The sequence below is a fragment of the Varroa jacobsoni genome, unplaced genomic scaffold (assembly GCF_002532875.2).
Source record: "Varroa jacobsoni isolate VJ856 unplaced genomic scaffold, vjacob_1.0 scaffold_1101, whole genome shotgun sequence".
NCBI lineage: Eukaryota > Metazoa > Arthropoda > Arachnida > Mesostigmata > Varroidae > Varroa > Varroa jacobsoni.
The window spans coordinates 180549-193813 of record NW_019214003.1 but is presented as its reverse complement, the minus strand read 5'-3'; the positions used below and the strand labels follow the sequence as shown (position 1 = coordinate 193813).

General features: G+C 45.5%; 1 protein-coding gene across 7 annotated transcripts in view; it reads left to right on the top strand.

The window, feature by feature from the left end:
- Nucleotides 1-13239, top strand: part of LOC111266594 (ribosomal protein S6 kinase alpha-5) — a 90714-nt gene extending 77475 nt beyond the window's left edge. For 5 of the 7 annotated variants that reach the window (XM_022844193.2, XM_022844194.2, XM_022844190.2 and 2 more), the window contains exons 3-6: nt 7301-7519; nt 8316-8951; nt 9288-10120; nt 10347-13239. In XM_022844193.2, the coding sequence (XP_022699928.1) occupies nt 7301-7519; nt 8316-8951; nt 9288-10120; nt 10347-11372 (2714 nt within the window). In that variant the 3' untranslated portion in view covers nt 11373-13239. Of the gene's footprint in view, nt 1-2401; nt 6100-7300; nt 7520-8315; nt 8952-9287; nt 10121-10346 lie in introns of all 7 variants that reach the window. The other 2 variants (XR_015313516.1, XM_022844197.2) reach the window with 2 other exon arrangements.
- Nucleotides 13240-13265: the final 26 nt, after the last annotated feature.

The following is a 13265-nucleotide window of genomic DNA, read 5'->3' as shown; positions in this document are numbered from 1 at the left end:
AACGGCGGCACCAGCAGCGTTCTTGATCCGCATTGATTCACCATCGACGCACACTTCGCCGCCCGGATCTGCGATAGCCGGGCCGGAATACATCGGTTCCGGCCTGGCATTTCATCTACTTTACAGTCTGTTCTGCGCCAGCAACTAGCGACACTGTTGCTGACGTTGCGATTTTGGCTGCAAAATATAACATAGGTACTAGCAGACGCAACGAAACACACACGCAATCGTAGCCCAAAGCCTAGCTCGTGCCAATGGGGACGAAAAAAAGCCCACATTCCTTCTCATCTTTAGTTAAGTACAATCGCCGTTTATTCTATGTCTATATATCAGAAGGAGAAAGACTGTCATATGTAGTGGATTGGACTTGACCAGAGCTTTGAATATAACAGGGTCGTCTGTTGTGTATAATCAAGACTAAACACCGTTGTAGTGAACAGGTGATACGAACAAAATGAGGTAATTTTTCTGTTACTGAAAGGGCCCACCTCAAACTAAGTCGTAATGATTTATCGGTGATGATATGGAGTAGTTCGCTTCAGCTTACCATGGTCGAATATCCAATGGAAGGAGAAGCAGTGAAAATCGAACTTAAAAGAATGTTCGTTTGCCAAAGAACGTTGCCATCTAGATTGTAGCCGGAAGACGTAGCTTATCTAGCAGACACTTACTCACTGGGAATTGCGTCACCATCGCCTTCAGACAGCCCCGAGTGGAGCCGTTGCTGCTGGTGGGTTTGGTAACGGCAGAGGCGTCGGGGGCCCTCTGGTTCCCCTTTCCTTCTGTCTGTCGGTCTAACTGGTGCTAGTGATGACCCATATCCGTGAACCGGATGATGCAAAGAAAGACGAATAAACCGTAGATGCTGCTGGGAGTCAAAACACTTGCTACATCTTGTGTATAAGTGTGAGCTGTCACATTCGTATATAATAGATTCACAGAACATCTATACATATAAATAGCTGCAAGTTCAGTTATGAAAGTATTACTGCTCTAGATTTTTCGTGTCGCTTGACCCACTCGAGGAATGATTAAACGTGTACCGTCGACATGACGAATCATCTTGTGGGAGAACGATATTTTCTTCTCCATCTACGAGAGTTAATTGTGGCAATATGAATTAAAAGTGCTTGAACTGTTACGGGATACAGTTGCTGCTCATTGCATAATAGAGCGCATATCAATAAAACGATGGTAGGATGGATTTCAAGCCATTGCCGGGCGAGAAAACTGTGCAAGTGGGCGGGGAGCAACTTTACGCGCGCCAATTTGAACGTGGCTCGTTGCTTTGTTTCGCTGCTGGCGGTAAGTCCCTAAGCCCGGGGCCGGAATACCTACCTTGTTATTGACGTTTTTATTGTTATCGTTTTGGATTGTACAGTCTTGGAGATGACGCACATCCTCAGGGCGAAACGCTATGCGAGATGAAAGCCGACAATCAATCTTAGCATGGCATTGTCGACGTCAGCGTTCCGTTATCTCCTGTAGCGCATGCGTACATAATAGCAATCTTGATAGATTCATCAAAAGTCAGATATACGTTCTTCTGCTTGCGCAAAGCAAGCAAACAGATCTTTCCGCTGCGGCCTGAGGGTAACATAATCGTCCACTAACTGAGCACTCCCACAGTCGCATGTGGCAGCATACAACACGTTTTCAGCAACTACGCGGAGCAACGATGGGCCAACGGCATCGATAAAACAAATTTCGCCGAATAGCAATAGCAGCATTCGTAAGAACAGTATAAACGGCGGCAACGATTACGATCATAATGTGTAGTATATATGAAATCTACACATAACTGAAAAAAAGAAACCAAAATCGCTCGGCACGCCACATGTTGCCTTGAAGAAAAGCCCTTTTCGCTGTTAGAACAACAATTGTACATGTATATGATATATTCCAGACGTGCGTAGGTAGACATTAATGCGACAGTGAATTGGCAACTACATAAGTTAGAACGCAATGACAACTCGAATACGAGTAATGTGACATGATAATGCTACGAAGATCTTTGCAGGCCTCCCTCTAATACAAACAGCAATATTGTCGCAGTGGTGTAACAGATATTGCGGGTGGTAAGTTAGAAATAGAAGTCATAAACACGTTTAGACAAACACGGCATATATAACGTCAGGAAGCATTTGATGCTTGATCGTCGTCATTAGGACGACGAAAATGTCTGATTGATCGTGCATTACAACTGTCACCGCCCAATGGTTAACAATAACAGGCTACGTACGGTGCCCAATGTACTTTTTTCACTGTTGTCATCCAAAGTCGTTGAACAATTCAACGAAAATTTATCCCAAGTACTGCTTATTGAACTATACTATAGTTTGTTTTGAAAGTTGCGGGTCGTTTTCAATAAAATTATTTGGTTTGGCCCCTGTTACAGCAGCGGTGAAAAACAATTTAGCCGGAAATCTTCTGCACGACAACAGCGCCCCTTCTTGCGCGCATTCACAGGGAGGATAACGGTAAAATAGCGGCCAGTGTTCGAATCAGTTCGAAGCAGCCGGGGCCATTGGCCGCGGTGGGGGGCGGTGGTGGATGTTGTTGGAATGGTTGGACGGCCATTAAGAGATCCGGTGCCGAATAGCTCCATCGGCATGTTGGCGCCAGCTTCTCGGTGATTCTCGATCTGATCATGATGCTGGTGATGGCGACAACGGTTTTAAGCGGAAGTGTGTTGACTACCTACGGACCCAGTCGGAAGCTGGAGCTTCCGACGAGTTGCTACGACCATTGCGGCAACGACCGGATCACTGGACGCTACGACTATCCTACTGGTCTTGCCGCTGCTAGTGATTCTATGGCCGCCGTAACGCGCCTCAGCAGCAAAAATAATCGTGTCCTCGTTTGACCGCGACGACGACAAGCGCAACATCAACACCAAGTTAGTGTCGATCGGTGGATGGGTGACGATTGCGGATAATAGCAGCAAATAGAATTTTCGACAACTAATGGCAGTCCTAAAGGCAATGATAGCCTGTGATGTCTTGGTTTCGTGATGTCTTTTCGTCATCGCTATTATTGTCTTTACATGCTTATCCATCGACCCTGCTAGGAAAACACTAAGAAAAAAGATCATGATGGCGATTACTGTGCCTATGGTGGCAGGATTTGCCATCTACATTTTTCAACTGCGAGAATAAAATGCAGGTTTATGTATAGCCGTTTAGCAGTGCTCTGCTAGAAGTTCAGTACCTACTTTAGGTCACTGGAAAGGAAGCAGCACTGTACTAAAGAGCATATGCGGCATTTTATAACACCAATTGCGCTAATACTGTTTGTTTTTCGCTTTTTGCACATACATACATACATACATACATATATATAACGCCGACGATGACGTTCCATTTTTCGAGCTGATGTCAGTCAGTCAGTCAGTGAGGCTAGGCGATTCTTGTCGTCGTTTCATCCCAGTATTCTTATCGTTATTATTGAAGCACACGTTTGCAAATTAGCGGGGAAAATGGACTGTGGGTTTGGGGCGGGCCGTGAGGGGAATGACGAGTTGCCGTTGCAGCGGTCCCCATCATCGTTGGCTACGGTAACAGCAGCAGCAGCAGCAACAAACTGATAAAAATCCTTTTACCGGTGTCGTGTTCTTCAACCAGATTCGGCTGGTGAGGGTTCTTGTTCGATATCTGCCTCCCTGGCATCGTCTGGATGTTGCTTGTCATCATTGTCATTCGTCGTGATCGCAATGGCTAAATTGTAGTAGAAGTTCTTGCAGCGGCCTGTTGACTGCTGTAGTTTCTCTTTCAACGCTAATACTGCTGTTACTTTAAACATTACCACCACCATCACTATCCCCAGCAGCAGCAGCAGCAGCAGCAGCGGCGGCGGCGGCGGCGGCAGCAGAGGGCCAACAAGAATCGTTGCGGCCGCCGAAGCGATCATAACAGCCATAAAGAGCGCGAACCATCCCCAGCTGGGGCTGCCCGACGAGACGCAAGCCCGACGTAACAACAACGGCAGCAGCGGTGGTTGTTTGACTCTCGTAGCGGTTAGAAGCAATAGCAGCGTCGGCCACCATTACCGCCGCCGCCACCGTCGTCGTTGACACTTTGTTAGTCCTTACGGTTGTTTGCTGCGTTGGTTTGTTGACTTGCTCTCTATGGACCGCCTCTCGACTGCCTGATTACCGCTGGATACCAGCTACGCAGCTAGCCGACTTGGACGGATGGATGAATCGCTACTGCTGCTGCTTCTTGCTCGTTTGTTTGCCTTGTTCGTCGCTCGCTGGGCCGTTCGAATGAATGACCCAGTTACGCGCCCGGCGCATTCAGGCGAGCAAAGCCACTAGTGGGTCAGGGTTAGTTCGAAGTGAACGAGCAGTTTCGGCGATGGACGGCGTTCGCGGCTCCGGTGGTAACGCTGACTGTGGCGGTGGCATCGGCAACAGTGAAGGTAGCAGCGCTATTTGTGACGCTGGTGATAGTATCGAGTGTTCATCACTAACGCCACCATCAATACTTCATCGTCATCAGTAACAGCAACGACAGCCTGATGCTGTCTTTACTATCGCCGCTGCTGTGCATCGGCCAACAAGAAAAAATCATCGATATTAAGTATAGTGACAGAAGCGTCCGAGGTATAAAAGGTCTTTGCTCCCGCGACGCTGCTGTTGTTTCTGCTATTGCTCTTAATAATTATTTTCTCCAGCTGCTATGGCGAATTCGGAATAGATATTATTGAGTCGAACTATCGCATTAATCTAACAGCATTAGATTATGTCGAGGCGTGTTACCTCAGGAAGAGCACTTAGACAATGAAATCAATAGAGATCTGATGAATTTTATGCAATTAGCCGTGGAAATAGCTCAGACAGTAGTTCGTGTTTAGAGCAGGACATGATCTTATCGTTCGTTATAGCTGTTCTGTATATTTCGACTGGTAGGCGTAACGCCTTGCCAAGTCGCTTGCGCAGTATTGCCCCTTCGGGGTTTCCCTACGGTAGCTGCGCACCGAGCGCTGTTTACTGCGTGTTTTACCACAACCTGCTAAAGCAGCAATGGCGGTAATGATGGGACTACTGACGAAATATGTTTACTGTTTATCACAAATCGGACAAAGCCTAACAGAGAAAAACATTATTATATAACAAATGTGTAAATAAACGTTGGGCCTTTAGTTGTCACTGCTACAACAACAACACACATGCTAAAATGCGCCTGTGCAACAACTTCGTATTACAGTTGCTTTTATGGCTACTTTTAATATTAAATTCTGCTCTTGTCTGCTACGTATTATTAGTGCGGTAAACACTTTTATAGAAGTTTATGCGACAAGATAGTCGCTACCGCTGTCAACTACCCCTCGCCGATAATCACTACCAATGGGATAAACAATGATGTTAGTCGTAACGACAGCACATATATTTAGCAGTTTTTAGAGAAGATTTTTTAGAAGAGAAACGGTAATTATAAATAAATATAATATCATCTGTCGAGGACGTGATAGTAGCAACTCTGCTAGCAAAACGTTACGATCAGCAAAGCGAACTGTCAGGAAGAGGGTCGCTTCGTAGATTAGTTGTAGCAGCAGCATCATTACATCAGTCACGATCAGCGTCACCATCGACGACGACGACAATGAACCTGTTCAGTGACGGTCGAAACGGCAGCTGCCTCTGGTACCTTCCTACGCCTGTAGCTATGCGCCGAAACGATCCGACGGTCGGAGAAAGCAACCAACCAATCAAGTTGGCAAGCAGCGTGTAAAGTTGACTCTTGCTTGCCTTGAACGATGAGGGTCCATAGGGCAAAAAGCAGGAACCCTTGGACCCTCCAGCGTTCTAGAGATCTATTACGCCACCTGCACATACACACACGTTTACGGACCGGCCGTCGCTGAGCTAATCGCTCTGCAGTGTATGAAGAAGCAAAGAATGAAAATGAGTGAGCTGACAAGACGCAAGTATCAACAACGAGAAAGACGACCCAACAATGCACAAACTGAGCGAAACGGACAACCCCTTCCCTTCACCCCTCCGGAGTGAAGACTTTCATATATCGAGTAAAATATGAGGGACGACGAAAAACTACGAAAATTGTCATGCTGTCTGTCCAGGCCGTGCTTATATCACTGGTACGTGACCTTTGAAAGTTGGCAGGATTGTTACCCTATCTGTCCATTTGTTTGGATTTTTTGTGTTTTCGCTGGTTGTATAGTTGTATTTTTGGGGGGTATTGAGCAGAATAAAGTGAATGAGGTAACAGCACAACAAATTGCATGGCTAAGTAATACGACTTGTAGCTCCCGAATGTCATGTGGCTGGAGTGAACCCGTTATAGGCAGTCAATGGACACGCAATGATGCAAATCGGTGTTTTTTTTTGGAGGAGGAAGGACGTGGGAAACAAAGAGACAGATATTCCGCTGCCAATGGCCAACAAAGTAGACTTTGTGTAAGGCGAGTGGACTTCGTTTAAATACTTGATAGAAATGTGTCGAATATTGTATATGACAAATACAATTTCTAGCTATACAAGTTCCTTTGATTACTCTAGGTATAACGATGATATTAAGATTAATTTTTATCTAGAGTATAGTGACTGGCTTACTACGATGTGATTGCTCTTACTTTCGAATGTATAACAGTGTCGAGAATTAGTCCAAAATATCTGTCTGGTCATAGTAGCGATAATATAACCGTTTGCCAGCCGAGTCGGCCCTAATGGGTTGTAGCATCCGCTTCTCCAGTGAGTCGTGAAGTCATTGTAAAAACGCAACGATGGCTTGAGGTAGAGTACTCAGATTCTGCATCCTATCTTCGAGCAGATAAAACATCCCAGTCGTAGCTAAATTAACGTGTACTGTTACGCCTGTAGAGCAACCTGTGGGCATGTCAGTACTTCTAGACGTACCATCTAAGAACTCTCTTTTATACTTGAGGAGATCATAATGCACGTCGTAGGCATTTTGTGACCGGATGTATCCCGATAATGTCGCTAAATTAGAATGAAACCGTATTCTCCTGAATCCAAAGCATTTAAAAAGTAACGGAAAAGGACGTAAGTTACTTGCTTTTTAAAAAATAAGTGGAATATTTAAATCATTTTGTTTAAACTGCTAATGCTTGGTAGCTTCGACAAAGACAATTTAAACGAATTCTCCTTTTTTAAACTAACTTGGAATGGTACTAGCACAGTTATACTAATATAAGTTATATTTGCAAGCTGAGTCTTTCGTAGTTCATTCCTAATATTTGGTAATACACCAAACAAGTTCGGAAGTTAAAAGGAAAAATGTGGGTAATAACACTAATGCGTATGCTTTGCTGTTTGCAGCATACGGTAAAGTGTTTCTCGTCCGGAAGATTGCTGGTCACGACAACGGCAAATTGTATGCAATGAAAGTGCTCAAGAAGGCCTCAATTGTTCAGAAGCAGAAAACCCTGGAACACACAAAAACAGAGCGACAAGTACTAGAGGCGATCCGGCAGAGTCCATTCCTCGTCAACCTTCACTACGCCTTTCAGACGAAAACCAAACTGCATCTTATACTCGGTAAGTGAACTAAACAGCAGCTCATCGGTACAATTGTCTGGATTTGTGGAATTCGGTTCTCGCTCGTATGTAATTCCTATGTAGCTCGATGTAGTATCTTGCTTCAGCCCACAGACAGGTAAAATGCTGAAACACTCAGAGACTCATGGTTCAAATAAGGTTGTGTCGAAACGGTTTTGCACACAATTTGTTAGGCAAGCAATAGCGGCATCAGGGAAAACCGTTTGAAAACGCTGCCCAGGCTTGTCGTCCTAGTGACAGCCAGCAGATCCGTCTGAAGCAACTAACCATAACTCTAACTACGCTCTTGAGGGCAAGTGTTTCTTATCCTTCTCGGGATTGTCGTTTAACGTATTCAATGGTAACGTCATCGTAAAAACGGCCTATTTATGTCTGTTCTTGCTGTCGTCCTATCAACAAAAGCCGTACACATATATATCTGCACAGGGTCACACACTTATGCTCGATACTATCACTGAGTACAACCTACATACGTGACTCACTAGTGACCCAAACGTGCCTGCCACGATTGATGGCTTTCATGTGTTGTTTAAGCAACGAGACGGATTATTCAGTTTGCGCTATAGGGTCACTGTGCAAAACGAGCACATTGTCGCTAATGGAATCGAACTGCGCCAACTGAGGACTTCGTCGAAAGGGCTGTGAAAAGTCTAGAGACAAAAAGACCAGGGCACTTTCTACTAACTGATTTGTTGTTTATTGCTTCAATTGATTTATTGTTCGTAGTGTTAGTTCGTGCATTCTAGCTAATATGTTTTGTGTCATCTGTTTGCAGATTTCATCAGTGGCGGTGAATTGTTCACGCACCTGTATCAGCGAGACCATTTCGAGGAAGCTCACGTAAAGTTTTACATTGGTGAGATCATTGTCGCGCTCGAACAGCTGCACAAGCTGGGCATTATCTATCGAGACATCAAACTTGAGAATATTCTTCTTGACGCCGAAGGTCACATCGTCTTGACAGACTTTGGTCTAAGCAAGGAGTTTGTCTGTGACAACAGCAGCGAACAGCAACGGACATTTTCGTTTTGTGGCACAATCGAGTACATGGCGCCCGAAGTCGTAAAGGCGAGTACGACAGGCCATGACTACTGCGCCGACTGGTGGTCAGTCGGAGTGCTCACGTACGAATTGCTCACAGGAGCCTCCCCGTTCACCGTCGAAGGTGAAAAAAACAACCAGGCTGAGATCTCAAAGCGTATTTTGCGCAACCAGCCTCCAATGCCTTCAACGATTTCGAGTGAGGCACGTGATTTTATTGAGAAGCTGCTCATTAAAGACCCCACTAAGCGGCTTGGAGGTGGTAGCGGTGGGGCTGAAGAACTCAAAGCGCATCGTTTCTTCCGTGGAATCAACTGGATCGCCCTTGCTAACAAGCAAATATCGGCTCCATTTGTACCGAAGATTACCAGTAAGTAATTTTCTAGCCCCTGATGAGGTCAGCTGTGGCAATAACATGCCATGTTCTCTTTGTAGCTAGCGAACTAACTGATAATGCTCCTGTAACTTTCCCCACAAGGCAACGCGGTGTTGCGTAGTTATGAATATGGTTAGGATATATATATTAAATGTAATGACTAATGTGAGCTGATATCTACTTTCATTTTTTCTATTATATCTAGGCGTTGTGCTTCTGTCGTCAATTTGTTACAAGTGTATCACCCAAAGAAGCGCACTTCTAAAGATGCTGTTCTCTCGGGTGCCCTAACGCCTGGTGTCTCCTTTTCTATATTATTTCTGCTTATAGATGAGTTGGACGTCAGCAACTTTTCCGAAGAGTTTACATCGATGATTCCAGCCGATTCGCCGGCTGTTGTACCCAACTACTCGGAATCTGATACGGGGGATCTGTTCAAAGGGTATTCGTACGTTGCGCCGTCAGTACTATTTTCGGCCAATGCACTCTCAAAAGATCTCATGATCAGCGAAGCTCAGGGTGATGCCCGGCCCGGTCTCAATCAGCTTATTGCTGCGCGATTTAAGAACTCTACCTTTTTCCGTGACTACGACCTACTGGTTGAAGAGAGCGGTTTCCTGGGCGATGGTTCCTTTTCGGTGTGTCGAAAATGCGTCCATAAGGAGACAGGAATACAGCGCGCAGTCAAAATCGTAAGCCGTCGACTGGACACCAGCCGCGAAGTGCAATTGCTCCGAATGTGCCAAGGTCATTCGAATATAGTTGAACTCGTACAAGTATACGACGACGAATATCACACCTACATTGTCACCGAGCTACTTAGTGGCGGTGAGCTGTTCCAAATGATCAGTCGGAAATCAAGCTTCACGGAAAACGAAGCACGCAAGATCTTCAAACGCTTAGTGTCAGCCGTCAATTTTATGCATAAGAGGAGCATTGTACATCGCGATCTCAAGCCGGAAAACCTTCTGTTTACAGCCGACAAATCAACGATTAAAGTCGTTGACTTCGGCTTCGCTCGACTAAAACCAGCGGAAGAATTGATGAAGACCCCCTGCTTCACAGTGAGTTATGCAGCGCCGGAGGTCCTTAACCAAGCTCAAGACAAAACTGCACAAGGGTACAATGAGCAATGCGATTTATGGAGTCTCGGCGTCATCCTGGTATGTATATCAAATGCATTTTTTTCTGCGATTCTGCACAGGGTTTTTATAGCGCGTACTTGCTTTTCTTTGATTCTGAATGTAATTACTTAATTTCTGGGCTATTCATAAGCTCCAATAGTTATTTTAGCTTGGATATTTTTTAACTAATATGAATGCGTGCCTAGTAGATAACACGTTTAGCATATACATAATGCGAGATAGTAATCTACTTTTGTTCCATTAGTATGCGATGCTGTCTGGTCGAAGTCCGTTCCACAGTCCGAGTCGAGATGCTTCTGCCGCTGCAATCATGAAGCGGATTACTGCTGGCGATTTCACGATAGATTCATCTCAATGGGACGTTGTGTCAGCCGATGCCAAGCAGATTGTGCAGGGCCTTCTGACCGTGGACCCTCAACAGAGGCTGACCATGTCGGAGCTGCGTGCCCATTCCTGGCTTCATCATCCCAACAAGAAAAACTTACGGACGCCATTAGCTACACCGGAAGTCCTGCATAGCGATCAGCGGCAGCATTTGATGGGCACTCAGAAGGCGTCGATGGCTGCATCGAAAACGGGAACCCCAGATGTTTTAGCTGCAACCTCAAATTCGGCAGATGCTCTCGCTAGTGCAGGAACGAGTGGATTCCGTGCTACCTTTGATGCATTCCATCTAGCCACCCGAGGTGGGTTCCGTCTCGCCGAAGTCGGGTCTGCCTCACTGGCCCAACGGCGCCTTCAGAAAAAGTCGGCCGGTTCAAGGTCGACCTCCACATCAACGTCGTCTTCAAGCTGTGTTTCAGGTTCAGCGTCTAGTCGTCCGTCGAATGCCAGCCCATCGACGCGTCATGTCTCGTCATCGTCATCAGGCATGCCACCTTCATGTTCGTCGGCGTCGTCAGCGCCGTCGGTGTTCACGTTCCCCGAGACAAAGGTCGCAGCGTATTTGCAGACGCTTAGCCCGTCCGCCAGCCCCGAACCTGCAGGACCACCCCGATACGAGCCTGAACCCATTCAGAGTCCTGGGTCGGATTCGAGCTCATCAAACGCACTCATCAAGGCCGAATTTACCGTTATCCAGACAGAGCCGCTTAAGTTCAAATTTGAGCTGCTTAATGGCAACGGGTCAAGCGAGCCGCTTGAAGGGTTGGCTGTAGCTGCTACGTCAACAAAAATGCTTAGTCTGGGTGGGGAGCACAAAATGATAACTCGACGACGGAAAAAGAAGGCGGATGAAGAGCTCTTTCAGGCAAAGCGACTAAAAGTATGACCCAACGAGGTAACGCTTGACCTGTTGGCGATAAGCGAAGGTGTGGACGAGAAGTGAGTAGAACATCTGGAATTGTGCCTACCTTTTACTTAAACTGAGGTCGTCCACTGAACATAATGTATATAACGCAACGTACCGATACAGCCGATATCTCTTAGACAATCTACGGGCCATACTAGGAATCGTAGCAATCGCTCGAGCTCGTCGTAGGCAAGAACAAAACGGTGGACGAAGTTTTTTTAATAGTGTCGTTGTTGTCTCATTTGTTGTCAGAGAGGTAGATGTAAAACTGTACATTGCAAAAAGGGCCCTATGCTGTCATCGCTGAATACGATTGGCATCGTGACTGCAGATAGAACGCATACGTAACATTTGTAAGTGAATATACACAGAGCACATGAACATACACACCCGCAGAAGTTCGACATTAACAGTGTTACATTACAATCAAGTACTTTACGAACGGTGTACTGCTGCCTGTATAGGTTTTACGCGTACGTTTACGTCTAATGTTAATGACTACACAATGAAAAGGTAATAATATTAATATAATAATTAAAATCTTATAACAATAATTGTCTAGGCTAATTTTGCACCTGTGCCACGTTGCGACGGACCGCATGTGCTACTAGAATTTTTGAATTAGGACAAAGGGTCTACTTGCCCCTTCTATATGCCCTTTTAGCTCTTCCTCGTCAAAAGCAGCCCGCGTCCGATTGAAATAAATTACCGGTCCTTAAAGTGTTACTACTTAATTAATTCTAATTGAAGTGAAGATGTTAGATTTTGGTTATGGTAAATGGTTCTATTCGGCAAAAGACTATCGTGCTAACGAACACAAAAGGTGTAGAAAAATAAGCGTTAATGGGAGGATACCATAAACGCACCGTAAAAACCAAAACATTTTTCTTGATCCTCTTCCTAGACGAGGGGCGCGCTATTGAAAATGATAATAATGCTGGTGGTGGCTCATTGAAATCCAGTAGTAGTCGTCGTCGTCGTCGTCGCCGTCGTCGTCGTCGTCGTCGTCGTCGTCGTCGTCGTCGTCGTCGTCGTCGTCGTCGTCGTATGTGAAGAGCGCGAACCAGCGTACGTGATCGAACGTGATATAAATGTTCTGTGTGATATAGTAGCACTGATGAAGAGGATGGAAGTCGGAGCCGTCAGTGCACGCGTTCACGACAAGCTGTGTGTGAATGCGATAGGGGACCGAAAAAGTATTTTGCTGTTATAGTTGTAAAAATGATAGTCTAACAATCAGTGAAACGTAACGAACTCAATTTGTGTCGCCTGTATGCCTGAACGCCACCACGAACAAGTCGGCTGTTGCTGCCGCTGCTAACTTCTTATGGGTCGTCGTTATGGCTGTTGTTGATCTTGTTCTTGCCGATGACGACGACGACGGGAGATTAGTGACGGTCAAAGCTGGGGGTCTAGTTTTAACATAAGCTGTGTCGCCGCTATGTCACGCCACTGTTGTTTAGATGAATGTGTTTCCTTATACTTGTATTGCTACTCTTTGTATTAGTATTTGCTTCCTATAGCACATGTGCTGATGAAAATGACCGACAGTTGGTTGGAGGACGAGGCGCCTGCGCTGTGATACACACATACATCTAGAGATGCAATGAAAGCTAATCTATCAAATGTCGAAGCGAAATTAAGGGGGCAAAGCGAACTGTTGACATGGCAAAAGTCAGCCATAAGCTACGAAGAGATACGAGTGCATTCGACAGACGAACACTAAACAGAAAGTTTAAAGAACAAACAATGAACGCGTCGACGAGAATGTCACGGCTTAGTGAAAAACTCGTTACACTGTGTTTGTTATAATTTATATATAAAATAAAAAAAAAACATAACTAAATTATTGCTAATTGCTAACCTATAATG